The sequence below is a fragment of the Coniosporium apollinis genome (assembly GCF_000281105.1).
Source record: "Coniosporium apollinis CBS 100218 chromosome Unknown supercont1.50, whole genome shotgun sequence".
NCBI lineage: Eukaryota > Fungi > Ascomycota > Dothideomycetes > Coniosporium > Coniosporium apollinis.
This window is the reverse complement of record NW_006913312.1, coordinates 136,966-153,757: the sequence shown is the minus strand read 5'-3', so window position 1 is coordinate 153,757 and position 16,792 is coordinate 136,966. Positions and strand designations below refer to the sequence as shown.

Genomic DNA, 16,792 nt, shown 5'->3' with positions numbered 1-16,792 from the left:
ACTTAACATGGGAGGGCAGACGGCGTTGGCTACGTCTGGATGGATGAAGGCTCATCATGCATTGTACTATGGTAATACCTCGCTTGAAGCGTTTCGCTGCCGTCACTGCACTCTTAGCAACCGAAGAAACTTTCCGGCGATTTGAGTGACATATCAGGCAACCTATCATAAGCCGTGGGACACTTTTCGTACGGACCTCCACCAGAAAGTGTCTCAATACATATGGTACGTTGCCTGATACATGAACACCATGCCAAGCATCGCTAGATCTTGAGCACGTGATGAGTTTATTCGAAGCTCCGGCTAAACTACGAAAGAGACAACCCTGCACCGACAGTTTGATACGATGTCCCTTCATTAAGTTATATAATTCAGGCCTTCATAGATGCCGTACGATTAAGAAAGGCGGGACTTGAGGGCGGTAGAAGCAGACAGTCTACGTGCGCGCCGCTGCGGCGCAAGGAATGTTTACTCGCCTCCTTCCAACGATACCCCTCAATCGAAGCGTCTTACGCATATGCCTCGAGCCTGAACACACTCTGGTTTTTCGAATTTCAGTGTCGGTTTGCAATTGAACCTTAGGGATAGGGCCGGGCTCTAGGGTGCCGCAATTGCTCTCCACCAACATCATGGCCCTCTTGAAGCGCTACACCCTCTATGCCGCCATCGCCTTTTCTATCTTCTACCTCTACCGTCATTTCAGCTCCCCGTCATGGCTCGGGGACGGCCGCATTGGCACGCCGAAGGCCGGACAGGACGCGCCGCTGACGGACATCTCCTCCAAGAGCAGCTTCGACTGGAGCAAATTACCCATACGATATCCGGTCGAATCACTGACCTCCCTGCCAACGGGCAAACCCCGACGTCTCCCACAGATCCAGCACAAGTTTGAGCCAGAGGTTGTGACCACAAGGAACACCCGGATCGCGCGCCGCGACGAGATCAAGGGCGCATTTCAGCGCTGCTGGAAAGCATACAAGGACAACGCGTGGATGAGAGATGAGGTTACGCCTATTTCAGGCCGCGCGAGGGACAACTTCGGTGGATGGGCAGCATCGCTAATCGATGCGTTGGATACGCTGTGGATCATGGGCCTGAAGGACGAGTTCAAGACCGCTGTTGCGGCGGTGGATAACGTCGACTTCGGCAAAACCAGTCTGGAGACTGTCAATGTCTTCGAGACTACAATCCGACATCTGGGCGGCCTGCTGTCCGCCTATGAGTTGAGTGGCGAGAAGACGCTGCTCGCCAAGGCGATAGAGGTGGGAGAAATGCTCTATGTAGCCTTCGACACGCCCAACAGGATGCCTATCACACGCTGGGATTTCTCCAAGGCTCAAGTGGGCGAGCCGCAGGTCGCGCATGAGAACGTGCTGGAAGCAGAGATAGGCTCGTTGACCATGGAGTTCGCCCGCCTGTCTCAGATCACAGGAAACACCAAGTGGTACGATGCAGTTGCACGCATCATGAGCGTCTTCGCAGAGCAGCAGGATCAAACGATGCTGCCTGGTATGTGGCCGCTAGTCGTCAACGCCAGGGACAAGAACTTCAAATACGGCGGCGCGTTTACCTTGGCTGCCATGGCCGACTCGCTCTACGAGTACCTCGCCAAAACGTATGCGTTACTTGGCGGACTGGAGCCAATGTACAAGAAGCTCTACGACAACGCGATGGCGGCGGCAGCTCAGCATACGCTCTACCGTCCGATGACACCCGACAACGCCGATATTCTTATGGCCGGCATGGCCAATGTCAACACCACTCGCGTGACGACGCTCGATCCTCAAGGCCAGCACCTTGGCTGCTTTGCCGGGGGCATGTACGCGCTTGGAGGCCGTATATTCGAGAACCAACGGCACGTTGAGATCGGTCGAAAGTTGACGGATGGCTGTGTTTGGGCATACAAGAACTCCAGGTTCGGCATGATGCCTGAGGTCTTCCACATGCGGCCCTGTGGCCCCAACATGCGCGATGTCTGCGAGTGGGATGAAGTGGAGTGGATGAAAGATGTTGCCATCAGGCACCCTCCTGAGGCTTCGGCTAGCGTGCTTGCGAAGATCCCGAAGGGGTTCACGAGCATCAAGGATGGGCGGTATATTCTCAGGCCTGAGGCGATTGAGAGTGTCTTCATCCTTTACAGGATCACTGGCGACGAGAAGTTGCGGGATGCGGCATGGGAGATGTGGCTAGCAATCCAGAAGTACACCAAGACTCCGCTGGCTAATGCGGCGCTGCTTGATGTCACAGTCACGAACGACGCGCCTACGAAGATGGACTCCATGGAGGTAAGTCATCCAGGCTCCTTCGGCCGCAATGAAACGTAGGCTGACGTATATTGCAGAGCTTCTGGATGGCCGAGACACTGAAGTATTTTTACCTTGTCTTCAGCGAGCCGGACCTCATCAGCCTGGATGACTATGTATTCAACACGGAAGCGCATCCTTTCAAGATACCGAAGTGAGGGAAGCATCCTCAGCATACCGAAGTGAATACTTCGCTTGTGGTACGCCCATCTCCCGCCGATATGACGATATCCACCAGTGCATATCAGCAGGGCATCGCCGCTCGCGACCAGTCAACCGTTGCTGTTATTCTTAAATACAGCAACACAAGAGCACGACAGCAGAAGACAGTATATAAAGTAGTGGCAGCACCTACGACTGCATCAAAGACGTCTTCGTGCCAAGAGCAGTCAACAGCAAGCGCCAGTTCGTGGTCTGAATTCGGCTTTCGTCCGCTCAGTAAATTATCTATAGGCACGTGCAAGCCGCAGGAAGCACACTTGATGCTTCAGTATTCTTAGAGAGAGCACGCTAGGAATGCTTTCCGGAAGAGTTGGCGGTAGAGTGTTGCCTATCAACCTTTCAGCACTTGCCATGTGGCCCTTCTCCGCAAAGCTCCCCATACACAGATTTGCGGGCAGTACTATGTTTTACAACATTCACGATAGCAGGGTTTCAGAGGCAAGATCCTAGAAGAACACACTACCGATCTCATTCAATCGCAGCCGCTACGATGAGTCTTGCTGTTAAGCTTTCAGGCTCTGATGCCTGTCACGGTATCAACTCAATAACCGAGGCAGGGGCCGTTTCGTGGGCGTGCAGGAACGTCATTTCAGCGCCGCAATTATATGCGTTGGACCGGGCAAGCGAAAGCGTGCTATTATTGATGCGCCTTCTGCTCTGTTATGTTCGGCTTTGCTAGCTTGTTTTAGTAGTAACCGCTTGTCAGCAACAGGCGGTTTGAGTTAGGGTCCTCAGCAGCAACATAATTTTGATCAAGCTTGGGTAGAGCCTTCGTTCAGTAGCTTTCAAGGCTGGCGAATTAGCGGCTCTATGCGCAGAAAACTTAAAAGTTGCTCGCGTTCGTCCAACAGATGTTGTGCGTTTCAATTAATCACTATAGACTACCGTGCTTCTAGCATATCTGAATACCCTGTGTTCTAAGAGATTCCACACTCAACTGCTTCATTTGACTTGCCAAGGGCCATCCAGAGAGTACGTTGCCGCATCTTAGCTGGTGGCTTGTCCATATCAGATTCACGATTAAGCTGGACTCAAGGTGATGTCGATTGTAGAACAACAGGACCGATTGCATACAATAGAAAGCATAAGATGTTCGGCAGTGCAGCCCTTTAGCGCATTGATCACTTGAGGTATCCTTATCTATGAACTGCGCTTGCGTTATCCACCTTTAATGCGGAAATGACCTTTTTGTATGGCCCTTGAGCCCTCCTGGCCACGCTTCAGAGTACGTCACGTCCCGACCTAACCTCGACTCACTGCCCAAACAGTCCCCAGTCCCTGACCTCAAAAGTCTGCAGAATCTGATCTCGGATCCCCTTCGCCGTCGCCATCTTCTCCGCCGTCACGTCCACGTCCTGGTCCCTGTTCTCACCCGGCACGTGAGGCACGTTGACCGAGATTACAACGTCAGTCTCCTGGGAGACGAGTCGGATCAGGATCAGCTGGATGACGGTGAAGTCGGCGTCCTTGGGGTTGCGCTTTGTCGTCGGGTGTTGGGTTGCAAGGAGGGTGAGGGCGCGGGTGGTGCTGGGTGGGGGTGTCAGTAGTGGGCTTCGTGGAGGACGAAAAAAGGGGCCGGAGAAGAGGGGAGGTATTTTGGCAGGGGTATAGGGAAAGCGGAAATTGAGGCTGCTGGTGGTATATGGATTCACATGCTAGAATCGATCTCTGTCTTTGAGGTCGACGCGTTGAAGGAACACCGGCTTCGTGACATCCCCATCGGCCAGGCCCACGTGACTCTTCTGAATAACGGTGAAGACAGGAACCAAAAATGAGCACACTTACGGCAGCTTGGCCAACGGCGCATCCCCGGGCATGTACATCTCTGTACGGTCTCCGGTGCCCGAAACGATGTCGTTGAAGTGGTACTTCAGCGCTTGTTCGTCGGTTGCGGCCTCTGCTTCACCGACGCGCTCGAGGATGTCAAACATGACGCTCGCGAAGCCATTGCTGTCGAGATAGACTTCCTGGTGGTCGGGGACTTGGCGGATATTGCTGCAGTGGGCGGTTAGTGAGGTGCTGCTGTGCGAGTGCCATGGAAGGTTGGCTTACCTGACGTCGCTGAAGGTGGAGGGCAGATCGACTGTGATTGCGCCGCCGAAGAGAGGGGTTGATTTAGAGGTGGCCATTGCGGGTTTCTAGTCTGGTTTGAGATCAAGGATATGGTGTAAAAATGGGTTTCTGCTGGTGTTCATGTTCTGTGTTTATGTACTGGCGATGATGGTTGTAGGTTCAGGTACCCAGTCACAAATGAATTAGGCACGTAGGCACGATGTCACTAGGCTGAACACCTCTTCATGCCTAATCGCTCCCAAAACACAGTCAGTCATAACCGAGAGCAATGGCTTCGAAATTGCTTGTTCAGATTCCGGTCACTACAACGCGATGAGGATCTGAGGAGCTCTGGTTGGTCCACCCGCCTCAGAAACTTGAAATATCGGGCTGAAATACAGCCGGCAACGCCTCAATCTCTTACAGAAATGGACATCTCCCCACATATGCGACCTGTCCATCTACTCCATGCTCTAACCGGGTATCCCCAGGGTTGACTTTTCCGTGCGCCATCGCCATGCACCCAGTAACTCCCGGCACTTGAAGCAATTCGTACCGCCTCATGCGCATCCCTCGTCGCTCATAAATCATATTGCGACATCTTAACCCATACGCCCCCGCTCATTGGATCATGCAGCTGCACCGCTATCCATGTCCATACTCGAAGTCGTGCGTTTGCCGTTGTCGGTGCCTAGCCCTACTGCCGCGTCTGCCTCCTTCTGCGTCCATGGCTCATCACGCAGTTGTCGCAGCCTAGAAGTTACCGGTCAGCGTCCGCCTCCAACTACTGACAGCAACAACCTGCTCTCCGGCATACCTTCGCTTGTGAACCTTGCCCCTCTTGTGACTCTCAAAGTTCGTGTCGCTCTCGAACCATTTCGCGCACTCTGTGCAGTAGTATCTCCCTAGTCCGGGCAGGTCCTCTACGGCCTTCGTGTCCTTGTACTGGGCCAGGTGCTTCCCTGAACGTAGGTCGGCATGAATCTGGTCGAGGTCGCGGGTGTGCCGCCGAGTCTTTTTCTTTGAATCTGCGCCCCGAATCGCGGGCATGTCTGTAGATTGTTCTGTGACTTATGGAGTAGATCCGGCACTTCGGTGCGCTCTAGCTCTTGCGAATTCTGGGTCGGTATGTGCTATAGATACCAGAACGGTATGCGTGGTATTTCTCGTTGTCTCGTGAAGGCGGTCACAGACTCCAACGTGTTCCGGCGGCAAAGATTTCACTACAACGTCAAGCAAGGCTCTTCTGTCTGTTGGTGCCTAAGGCGTGACCATTTCGGAAATAACGAATAACGGGTATCGTGACGGCTCTGCGAATTTGCTTGTACGCCCTTTGCCGGTGCTGCTGTTGGCACGGGTCCGCTCTCCGCTTCGCCGCTCGTTTTTCTTTTGCCGAGGTCGAATCACGTGAGAGTCGTAGGACCAATAGCCGCCTTCGTTTTTCATATCGCTGCAGCGCCTTCTTCTGCGCAGGCTAGCTCTGGTCTGACGTCCCATCTCCTCTCCACTCCACCACTACACAACCCTCGAACAACTCTCCTCTCGGCATCAAACTCAACCTCAAGATGCAGAGGTTCTCGCGCCTCGCCCGCCGTGGGCTGGCGACCGTCAGCGATGTGAGTGCTCTTCCCTTGTTTACTGCCGAGGCGGGGTGCCAGCTCGTCCTACCCAGGCCAGCTTCACAGTCTCCAGACGTATCAAAAAAGCCGGATACAGGCTTGCGGTGGCAAGACTGAACACAGTCTCATACATCGGAAGCTATACACAGGAGCAATGGCGGACGTCGCTGTTAGCTCAAGCTCTGGTTGCCGGAATGGATGCCCGCGTGGAGCTCGTCTCGAGGAGCTTCACGCCGCTTATCCGAGGCTACCGCGAAAGCTCCTGTCGAGCTTCAATGAGCTTCTCAACCGCGATTGAATTCCCACTCTCTACTCACTCGTTCTTTGAGGACCTCATGTTTCTCGTTCAGCCCTTGCCGCGAAGCTAATAATGTTTGTTCCCTTAGGCGCCCCTCAGCAAGAAGGTCGAGATGACCAACTGGGAAAAGGGCAACTATATCAATTACCAGAAGATGAAAGAGAACCTCGAGATAGTGCGGGGTCGTCTCAACCGGCCTTTGACCTACGCCGAGAAAATTCTATACTCGCATCTGGACAATCCGCATGAACAGGAGATTGAGCGCGGCAAGAGCTACCTCAAGTTGCGGCCAGATCGTGTAGCCTGTCAAGACGCTACCGCGCAAATGGCCATCCTGCAGTTCATGTCCGCCGGCATGCCGTCGGTGGCCACGCCAACGACTGTCCACTGTGACCACTTGATCGAGGCGCAGTTGGGCGGCGAGAAGGATCTTGCGCGGGCAGTGGACATTAACAAGGAGGTGTATGACTTCTTGTCCACCTCATGTGCAAAGTACAACATTGGATTCTGGAAACCTGGCTCTGGTATCATCCACCAAATCATCCTCGAGAACTACGCATTCCCTGGTGGTCTTCTGATCGGCACCGACTCTCACACCCCTAATGCTGGTGGTCTTGGTATGGCTGCTATCGGTGTCGGCGGTGCTGACGCTGTGGATGTGATGGCCAACCTGCCATGGGAACTCAAGGCACCTAAGGTTATCGGCGTTCGGCTGACTGGCAAGTTGTCTGGCTGGACGGCACCGAAAGGTATGAAAGTTCTAGACCACTAATGGAAGCTTCAGGGAGACTGACGCATTTGCGCAGACATCATCCTCAAGACCGCTGGGATTCTCACCGTCAAGGGCGGCACAGGTGCTATTGTTGAGTATCACGGCCCTGGTACTGAGGGTCTCTCCTGCACTGGCATGGGCACCATCTGCAACATGGGTGCTGAAATCGGCGCCACTACCTCTGTGTTCCCCTTCAACGACCGCATGTACGACTACCTCAAGGCCACCAAGCGCCAGCAGATTGGTGACTTCGCCCGTGAGTATGCCCAGGAGCTCAAGGAAGACGAGGGTGCCGAATACGACCAGCTCATCGAAATCAATCTGTCTGAGCTCGAGCCGCACATCAATGGTCCCTTCACTCCGGATCTTGCCACACCTATTAGCAAGTTCAAAGATGCGGTCCAGAGCAACAAGTGGCCTGAGGAGCTAAAGGTTGGCCTGATCGGTTCCTGCACAAACTCGTCATACGAAGACATGTCGCGTGCCGCTTCAATTGCCGAGGACGCCATGTCTCACGGTATCAAAGCCAAGTCCATGTTCACCGTCACCCCTGGTTCGGAGCAAATTCGCGCCACTATCGCCCGTGACGGTCAGATGAAGACCTTCGAGGAGTTTGGCGGCCTGGTACTCGCGAACGCCTGCGGTCCTTGCATTGGCCAATGGGATCGCAAGGATGTCAAGAAGGGCGAGCCGAACTCGATCATCTCCTCCTACAACCGCAACTTCACCGGCCGCAACGACGCCAACCCTGCCACACACGCATTCGTCACTTCGCCTGATCTCGTCGTCGCCATGACCATCGCTGGTACCTTGAACTTTAACCCCTTGACCGACACCCTCAAGGATAAGGACGGCAATGACTTCAAGCTAAAGGAGCCACATGGTAGTGGTCTGCCCGCCAATGGCTTCGACCCAGGCCAAGACACCTACCAAGCACCTCCCAAGGACCGCGAGTCTGTATCTGTCGCTGTCTCACCCTCGTCCGATCGTCTTCAGATTCTCAAACCATTCGATCCATGGGATGGCAAGGACGCCATGGGCATTCCCATCCTGATCAAGGCGCAAGGAAAGACTACCACCGATCACATCTCAAGTGAGTAGACCAATCCTACATTCCAAACCAGCACTGATCAAACAACCCTTTAGTGGCCGGCCCGTGGCTGAAGTACCGCGGCCATCTCGACAACATCTCAAACAACATGCTCATCGGTGCCATCAACGCGGAGAACGGCGAGGCCAACAAGATCAAGAATCCCGTCACCGGCGAGTACGGCACCGTCCCCGGCGTCGCCCGCGACCTCAAGAAGCACGGCACCAAGTGGGTCGTCGTCGGCGACTGGAACTACGGCGAGGGCTCCTCGCGCGAGCACGCTGCCCTCGAGCCACGGCATCTGGGCGGCCTGGCCATCATCACCAGGAGCTTCGCACGTATCCACGAGACCAACCTGAAGAAGCAGGGTATGCTACCGCTTACCTTCTCAAACCCGGAGGACTACGACAAGATCGGCCCGAACGACAAGGTCGATCTCATGTGCACGCAACTGGCGGTCGGCAAGCCGATGAAGATGGTGGTGCACCCGGCGGATGGCGGTGAGGCGTTTGAGGTTGAGCTGAGCCACACTTTCAACGAGGGTCAGATTGAGTGGTTCAAGAATGGATCTGCGCTGAATACCATGGCGAAGAAGGCGGGGACGAAGCAGTGAATGGTTGTAAGGTTTCTTGGATGCTGTGTGAATACTTATTTTAGCCGTAGTCTTAGTGTAAGGCAATGGAGTTGAGTTGATGCAACTGTATATCTCTCCCTGTTCTTCAATATCGACGTTCGATGCCATGTACGCAGATGGCCAAAGAATTGTAAACTGGTTGCGAGTATGTAACCAACCCAGTTCACCAAGACGATCAACCACAGTGACTGACGGCAGAACTACTTGAGCCTTTATTACAACCAATACTCGACGGAACAAGCTGTGTCCTTAACCATGTTGCGAAGTCGAGCACTCCAGAGTAGAGCTTTGCTCGTATAACAAAACCAGAGCATGGCCCATACTTCTCGCCGTCCGCTTATGGTCCAACGCCAGCTGCCTCACCGCTTCGCTGCTAACGTCCTCTGAGCGAGAGCAACCTTCCATGTGGTCCTTCCTGCCCATTCTCCTCTTCCTCAATCATCCAAAGTAACGACCTCCAATTGTGCAACAACCGCATCCAGCCCATCCCCCTCTACAGCTCCACCATCTCCAGTCCCCTCAGCTCTCACATCCGCCCCGCCCGCCTCCTTCCTCTCCCGATACATCCTCCCCAGCACCTCCATCACCTCCGACACGCCCAACCCCGGATTCTCCTTCTTCACCGCCCTGAACTTCTCCTTAACGAAAATCTGATACTCCCCTTTCCCTCCTCCCGCCTTCCTTGGCGCCGGCCTCACCTGCACCAGTCTTCCCTTGCACCCCCCACAGCTCTGCCTCGCCGGATCAACACTGCGACTATGCCGCTTGAACTCCGTCCCGCAGCCCTCGCACTCCCAGACGTACTTGTATTCGATCTCGTACGCGTGGCGCGTGGAGATTTTGAGGTCGGGGTAGCGGCCTCGGAACGCTGCCTCCACTTTCGCGGCCCAGGACTTGAACTCCTTACCATGAGGATTGTCGCGCACATTGCTGAGCATAAAGGTGGCGAGGTGGCAGAACTCGTGGGCGAGGGTGTTGAGGAGGCGGTCTGGGCCGTCGATTACTTTCTCCGCCAACTCAATGGTAGCATGATGGATGTAAGTCTTGGTTGCTGTGCCGCCTCCTGCCTCAGCGGCGAAGGGCTTGGTGGCCGTGCCCTCGCGCCGCCAGTTCGCGCGCCCGGCTGTCGTGTTCAGTTTCTTGGACCAGACGATCCTGATGCCGCCGGTCGCGGCGCTGAGGGCGGAGATGCGGCCTTGGGTCACGGCGTCGTCTAGCTCTCTGATAGCGGACTCGGCCAGGGAGACTTTCTCGGCCTCCCATGCTTTGCGCGCGGAGATGGCGGCTTTGGTGCGCTTGGTCGGGCTTTGGGTCTTCTTGGCGGGCGAGCGGGTTGAGGGGGTGGTATGGCCGGCTTCGTCGTCGTCGAGATCGGGATCCGGTAGACGGTTCCGGGACTTCTTGGGTGGCTGGAGGGTCTTGCGCGGAGAGTACTGGTCGTTCCACTCGTTTACGACGCCGGCACTCCAGAAGGCGTCGATGCTTTCGCGGAGGCTTTGCCGTTGCGGTATCCGGTTCTTCTTGGACGGCGATGTGAGGCGGCTTCTTGGGGGGCTGTTTGGAGGCGGTGGTGTTGAGGGACGTGGTGGGGCTTTTCGAGGGGATCTTAGGCGCGGTGGGGAGCTAGGGGCATGTGTCAGAGGGAGTGGTATATATATAGGGGGATTGTCAGAGGTGTCTGACAAGTGGAGGATAGCTGCCTGGTCAGTGGAAGAGGAGCTCGAGGGTCGAGATGCGGTAGACGGTTGTGGAACTGGTTGAATAAGGGAAGTTTCGGCTGCCTTCGCGGGTCTTGGAGTTGTAAGATCAATTATGTTATCCCAGAGTGTGGAGGGCTTTGGGCCTCCATCTTCCGCGAAGACGCGAGAATCTGTGGCGGGGGTGGTTTGCAAAGTCTCCCGTGCCGTTGTTCGTGCTGGCTTTGTGCTGCTCCGCCAGCGCTTCTCAACATCGGAGTCCACCTCACTCTCCTCGGATCCACACCAGGTAACCTCGCTGATATCATGCTCTGAGTCCGACGAACACGGCGCCGCTGAACGGTACTCGACAGCTTCCTTGACCGCCCGTCTCGGCGTGTGCCTGATAGCTTGCGGCCGCACCGTTTCCCCTCTCTTCTTCCTTGCACTTGGCGCCTCCGCAATCGCAGAGGAGATTGGGAGCAACAACGCATTCGGCTGCGCAGCCTTTAACGCCCGCTGACGCTTGACCGGCGTCTCTCCAGCTCTTGCGCGTGGTGTCTTCAAGATGAGATTCGCGGATGCGTTGTCCGCAAGTCTTGCTGGCTTTCGCGCTGTCGGGACCCGGTCTTCTTCTTCTTCTGCCTTAACTCGAGCTTTCCGAGGATCTATTCTTGTATTTGCGTAGTTGTTTCGAGTGTCTCCCTTGAGCGAGGGAGTCCGCGTCTCTTTCTCCGCCTTGGCTGTCAGGATGAGGCCTCGAATATCTGGCAACTCGTCGTCGCTCTCGTCTGGCGTTCGTAGCCGGGCCATTGTGAGCCTATGGTATTAATATGTTCGGGGATCAGCGCGTCTACTGTCGATCGCGAATAATGATGTGTGCACGCCGTAGAGTCTCGTCAGACTGTCCTGTCGTCTTCCTATGCTGTGCTGTTCTTGATTTTTGGATGTTGATCTTGATTGTTGGCTGGGCGACAATCTAGCTCTCCCACTCATCTGCCCTTAAAGTTCCCTCTAGGATCATCCGCAAGAGACTGTCGCGCACAGTCATTTTGCAGGATGCTGAAGGCTGGGCTAGTAGATGGACATGATATCTATCTCTTCCAATGCTAACTCAGCATCATTCGGGGCCGAGGGCGACATACATCCGTAGGATGAGGGTCCTCGTTCCGGCGGAGTAATTCTTGTGCTTGTCGAAGGTGGTGGACTTCATTGTTCCTATCGTAGAGAACATAAATCGTAGGGTAAGATGCAGTTCTCTGAACTCGTCTCCTCTGTTTATTCACAGCTTCTACTGCAAACAGGAGAGGTACAGTACAGCCCTCCGTTTTTTCGTGTATCTATCTTCAGCTCCTCCAGCCAATCCAGCAGCCAAAGCTAAACACACTCGAGCTCCCTTCCACCGTCTCGGCTACCCAGCACCGCCATCAGTCCCTTCTACGCATAATCCCTATACCCCTTGAACTCAACATGATGCATCTCAATCCCCTTCGGCCCGTCTCTCAGATACTTCACACTATCCTTGAACGCCTCCGTCTCCCTATAGTCCATATGCGCCTTGACACTCGTCCAGCCAATGCCCGCCACAAACGCCTTCCCCTTGACCCCCTCACCCAGACTCTTGTGCTTGACATCATCGATGCTCCAGCCCGAAGCCATAGACCGGATACCCTCGGCATTCTTCGCCGCCGTCTCGGAGAACTTCTTCCAGTTGTCCGCGAAGTCGTCCGGGTTGTACGAGTCCTCGAAATACAGGGTCACGAGCTCGGTGACGGGCGCGGAGGAGGGCCGGGAGAAGGGCGTTTCGAAGTGGACGTGGAAGAAGTCTGGTGGGCCGGTGGAAATCGATTGGATGTGTTTGAGGAATGGCTGGTAGGTGCCCGACTTCATGAAGGTCTCGTGGGCTTCGAGGGACGCCCAGTCTACAGCGTGGTCAGTTCAAGTGCTTGATACATGATAGCGTTGGAGTCTCAAATGGTTCAGGTAACGACAGGGTGCCGTACCGACGACCAATTGCAGCATGTCCTCCCTCTCGACATGGCGTCCATAGTAGGCAGCTTGGAATCCCTCTTGGCCGGACACGGTGGTGATGCTTGACTTTATCACCTCACTGGCGTCGCTGGACTCGTCGTCGACGTTCGAATTCGGGACCAAGGAAATAAAGGCAATCTCTGTTGCTTGAGACATGTTTACTGGCAGTATTACTGGATTGGTACAATTTCTGAACTTTCAAGTAACAAGGAGATCGGATTTGTGAAGTACTTCTTGCTGTATGGATGGCTTTGACTTTGACTTTGACTTTGAGTGCGCTCAGCTGCCCTGCAGCAGGACGTCATCTTGAGGTCACCCTCGTGAGACGAGCTGCGTCTGCGCTTCATGGGACGCTCACTCCAGCAGCTTGTGGATAAATAGCAAGTGGAGGGTGACAATTGCTTGAGCGTGGTAGCCTTGCTATCGAGATGATGAATGCTCGCACATGGCTGGCGAGACACCCTGTAGTTTTGACGTACCACAGGATATTTGAGAGCAACGTTATGCGGAGCGGGGGCAAGTAACGGTGCTTATAATTTCTCAGCGTATAGATGTTCAGCTTCTTCAACAAATCATAGATGTCTAGAGGTATCAAGTAGCAATATCAAGCCGCCCTACCAGCAGTGCCAACGATCAGACACACCGTCCTCCCGCCCGCTCAGCAGCTCCCCACAAAACCCACGAACAAGGCTAAGTGGATCGTCTATACCTTACGGCAGTGGTCTCCTCCCTGCAAGGCAGCGTCTCTACATGCTCATGATACCGGCACATATCCCTCTTCCACGGCTTACACGCACTATCCGCCGCCCACTCAGCGCTGTACCCCGCACGCCCATTCCCCATGCACGCCCTGCAGAAAGCCTTTTTGCAGCACTTGCACAGATTCGCGCTCAGCTCCGGCTTCAGCACCACGGCGCAGTTATCGCACGCCTTTGTCGTCGTCCACGAGCCCGGCTTCCACGGCGCGATGTCGTGGCGCCACATCGCCGACACGTCTTTGCGCTTCAGCTTCACGATCAGATCGCGCAGGAGGCGCGGATGCCAGTCATCGGGGTGGTTTTCGAGGAGGTTGTCTGTCTTCTTAAAGGCGAAGAGGTCGAGGATGAGCTGGCGCATGGGCGCGTTGTCCCGGATGCTTTCGTACAGGATGTATGTGTCGCTCGGCGTGGGGACGCTGTTTTTCTCCTCGGCAAGCTCGGCGACCTTGTCGACGACTTGGTTGCGCAGCTTTTCGACGCTCAGCCGGTCGGCGGTTGAGTAGAGATCCAGCAGGAGGAAGTAGGTTGGCTTGCCATCTTTGATGAAAACCTCGTCGAGGTTCTGCGTGTACAGCCAGAAGACGAAGAGTTCGAACGTGTCGACGCGCTCTTCGGGTAGCGTGACAGACTGAGACAGGCCTTCGGCGAATGTGCCATTGAGCGCCGCGGCGAAGAATGGAGAGTGGAAGGTAAGGAGTTCGCGATGGACCAGGAAGCGGGTCTTAGAAGGGCCGATCAGGACTTCTGCTGTGTTGGTGAAGGTCTTGAAGCGCGTTCTGGTTGATGATCAGCAAGAAAGGGCGCAAGATACCGAACCTTGCATCATACCGAAGGGAGAAAGGGGCGGACTTTGAATGTCGGCACGGCACCGCCAGTGCTTGTGCTGTTGCGACGGCCATCTGTTCGGTGCTTTGCCGAGGTGTGTTCTAGAACGTGGTTAGCTAGAGGAAGAGCGAATGCGCTGTTTGCTCGCTCACAACTTTACTGGTGAAGGACTGCTCGACGTTTTGCTGGTTCGGGCACAGAATACTGTTGCTGTCGCTGCAGCTTAGGGGAAATGGCCCAGGCAATCAGGTTGAAGGAGGTGCAGGATAGATAGTGATTTACCAAGGTATGGAGCAGAGTGAAGGAGAGGGCCTGCGTCAGAACACGCTTCCTTGTGACGAAGGTATTCCTTAACAAAGGGCCAGGCATGCGCAGCGGGAGACACCTCATGCAGCAAGATGTCCCGGGAAGCGTGTGAATGCATGCGTCGTGTTCTTCATTGTTCAAAAATCACAAAGAAAGTCGCAATCATGCGATGCAGGAACGCAAAGACAACGGCACACACAACTGCCGAAGTCGCGCAGTGTTGACGTCAAAGTGGAAAACACGTAGGGCATCTTGCTTAAGTTTGCTATGGCTCGCGTTTGTCGGTGTCGACATTTGAGTTGTTTCGCTTTGAAATGCTGGCAGCGGGTTGTATCCGCAATCGTGCGACCGAGGGATCGCGAGATGCTTAACTGAAAGCGAAATAGGAAGCGAACCACAGAAAGATTGATCTGACGGCGGTAAAGATGTATTACCGTCAACCCAGCTAGAATAACCGAACCTCAGTCCCGGCAACCGTATGCCTCTCCTTATCTGGTAGACAGTCCGTCATTAGCAAAAGAGACACCGCCTAGATCCGATGTTTCTCGCTCTCTGCAGGTTGTTGGTCAGAATTGTGTATATAAATATTTGGATGAGACGATCTTGGTGCTCATTTTGGGTTGGGGGTTTTAGACTCACCGAGCCTTGAATATAGCATGTAGAGTGCCATTTGATTGCACTCCTGAGTTCCTGTGATTGTAACCAACCGCTCGTTGCTGTTGTCCTGTGGCTCGTTTATCTTGATCACACTGCCACTGAGTTGTCGAATCTCATTGATCTTTGCACCACCCTTTCCGATAATCGCGCCAACCATATCATTCGGGATAAAGATTTGCTGCGTCATCGGTTGTCCAGGTATCATGCCCTGAATCGGCTGCGCAGGTGGGCCGGCGTGACTGCCTTGCTGAGGAGTTTGATATCCTCCGTGTTGCTGAGGCATGTGCGGACCAGCACCGGTGTACCCGGCGCGAGGTGAGCCCGCGCCATAGTGGAGAGGTGCCGATTGAGCTTGCTGGGGCTGTCCTTGCTGATAGGGCGCTCCATATGCGTTAGAAGCACCCCTATTGCCTTGGCCCTGGTTCCTCCTATAGTTGTCCGGATGGCCCCATTGACCACCAGCAGCCTGAGGGACGTACGGAACGACTTGCATTCCCCCAGGTACAACGCCAGCAGGACCGCCGCTTCGTGTCGCATACGCGGATGCTGCCGGGCCACCGAAGCGTTCTGTGAGCTGCTCAACCAATGTGCTACCGATATAGTACGTCGCAATGTGGACTGCATCCGCAACACCCAGCACTACAAGCGAGCGCTCGGTGGACAGAGGGAGGCAGGACTCTGAGGCGTTGAGACGGGCACCAGACGCTTCTTGAATCTCCCTGATCCGAACGCCAGACTTGCCGATGATCGAGCCGATGAGGATGTGCGGTATCAAGAGGCGAAGTGGGTAGGTCTTCGATTGAGGAGTGGAGGGTGCTTCGAGCGGCTCGTTGTTCAATGTCCGGATGATAAGACCGAAAGCCTGTGGGAGTTAGCGAAGAGAGCGTACAAGATCACAGCCCCTAAATAGTGCCTACCTTCGCGACAGCATCGACTTGACCACTAACGGTCAGGATACGCTCAACTGCGCCTCGCGAATAATCGCTTACTGTGCACTTGGCGCCTGACATTCGGCGGATCAGTGTAACATTCTCGCCGCCCTTTCCTATCACGGTGGCAGCTTCAGCACTGGAAATGATCGCACGGACATGTAGCCATCCAGTCTCGTCCTGGTGAGGTAAAAGTCCTTGCGAACTCGCTCGACCATTGGATGTGGACTGGATGGGCTGTGTCTCCAGCACCGAAGCTCCCGAAAGCGTCGTCGGAGCATCGGGGACTACGGTATCCCCCTGTCCATCTGTTGTACCATTAAGCGTAGGCGCTGCAGACGTATCTTCGGTTTTCACGTCTTCATCCTCAGTCGTCTCGACACTGCGCACGGGCTCCGGTGCTAACTGCTCAACATCCGGCTGCTCTTCCTTCACGACCTTGTCCAATGCGGGTCGCTTAGCATCGGGCTGATCTCCTGTTCCGGAAGGGGAGGACGGCTCCTCAAGGGGCCGCTTTTGTGAGGGCACGGCCGCTGTACTGGGAGAGGCAGACATATTGGGATTGTTCCTCTCTACTGCGGTTTCTACGGGTCGGGTCTAGATCGGACTAGGTATTGAAG

General features: G+C 54.9%; 8 protein-coding genes across 8 annotated transcripts; 2 read left to right on the top strand and 6 right to left on the bottom strand.

The window, feature by feature from the left end:
- Nucleotides 1–629: 629 nt before the first annotated feature.
- On the top strand, nucleotides 630–2,461 carry W97_08213 (uncharacterized protein; the record flags this gene model as incomplete). Its single annotated transcript, XM_007786082.1, has 2 exons — nucleotides 630–2,285; nucleotides 2,342–2,461. 2 exons carry the CDS (start codon nucleotides 630–632, stop codon nucleotides 2,459–2,461), a joined length of 1,776 nt encoding a protein of 591 aa, XP_007784272.1.
- A 1,317-nt stretch (nucleotides 2,462–3,778) lies between these two features.
- Nucleotides 3,779–4,654, bottom strand: W97_08212 (uncharacterized protein; the record flags this gene model as incomplete). The annotated part of the gene is made up of 3 exons (XM_007786081.1): nucleotides 3,779–4,052; nucleotides 4,311–4,520; nucleotides 4,578–4,654. 3 exons carry the CDS (start codon nucleotides 4,652–4,654, stop codon nucleotides 3,779–3,781), a joined length of 561 nt encoding a protein of 186 aa, XP_007784271.1.
- A 552-nt stretch (nucleotides 4,655–5,206) lies between these two features.
- Nucleotides 5,207–5,627, bottom strand: W97_08211 (uncharacterized protein; the record flags this gene model as incomplete). The annotated part of the gene is made up of 2 exons (XM_007786080.1): nucleotides 5,207–5,330; nucleotides 5,395–5,627. The coding sequence occupies 2 exons, from the start codon at nucleotides 5,625–5,627 to the stop codon at nucleotides 5,207–5,209; spliced, it is 357 nt and encodes a 118-aa protein (XP_007784270.1).
- A 1,021-nt stretch (nucleotides 5,628–6,648) lies between these two features.
- Nucleotides 6,649–8,969, top strand: W97_08210 (aconitate hydratase, mitochondrial; the record flags this gene model as incomplete). Its single annotated transcript, XM_007786079.1, has 3 exons — nucleotides 6,649–7,243; nucleotides 7,301–8,359; nucleotides 8,413–8,969. The coding sequence occupies 3 exons, from the start codon at nucleotides 6,649–6,651 to the stop codon at nucleotides 8,967–8,969; spliced, it is 2,211 nt and encodes a 736-aa protein (XP_007784269.1).
- A 455-nt stretch (nucleotides 8,970–9,424) lies between these two features.
- On the bottom strand, nucleotides 9,425–11,479 carry W97_08209 (uncharacterized protein; the record flags this gene model as incomplete). The annotated part of the gene is made up of 2 exons (XM_007786078.1): nucleotides 9,425–10,613; nucleotides 10,674–11,479. The coding sequence occupies 2 exons, from the start codon at nucleotides 11,477–11,479 to the stop codon at nucleotides 9,425–9,427; spliced, it is 1,995 nt and encodes a 664-aa protein (XP_007784268.1).
- Nucleotides 11,480–12,103: 624 nt separating this feature from the next.
- On the bottom strand, nucleotides 12,104–12,853 carry W97_08208 (uncharacterized protein; the record flags this gene model as incomplete). The annotated part of the gene is made up of 2 exons (XM_007786077.1): nucleotides 12,104–12,588; nucleotides 12,670–12,853. The coding sequence occupies 2 exons, from the start codon at nucleotides 12,851–12,853 to the stop codon at nucleotides 12,104–12,106; spliced, it is 669 nt and encodes a 222-aa protein (XP_007784267.1).
- A 534-nt stretch (nucleotides 12,854–13,387) lies between these two features.
- On the bottom strand, nucleotides 13,388–14,354 carry W97_08207 (uncharacterized protein; the record flags this gene model as incomplete). The annotated part of the gene is made up of 2 exons (XM_007786076.1): nucleotides 13,388–14,231; nucleotides 14,284–14,354. The coding sequence occupies 2 exons, from the start codon at nucleotides 14,352–14,354 to the stop codon at nucleotides 13,388–13,390; spliced, it is 915 nt and encodes a 304-aa protein (XP_007784266.1).
- Nucleotides 14,355–15,196: 842 nt separating this feature from the next.
- Nucleotides 15,197–16,727, bottom strand: W97_08206 (uncharacterized protein; the record flags this gene model as incomplete). Its single annotated transcript, XM_007786075.1, has 2 exons — nucleotides 15,197–16,105; nucleotides 16,161–16,727. 2 exons carry the CDS (start codon nucleotides 16,725–16,727, stop codon nucleotides 15,197–15,199), a joined length of 1,476 nt encoding a protein of 491 aa, XP_007784265.1.
- Nucleotides 16,728–16,792: the final 65 nt, after the last annotated feature.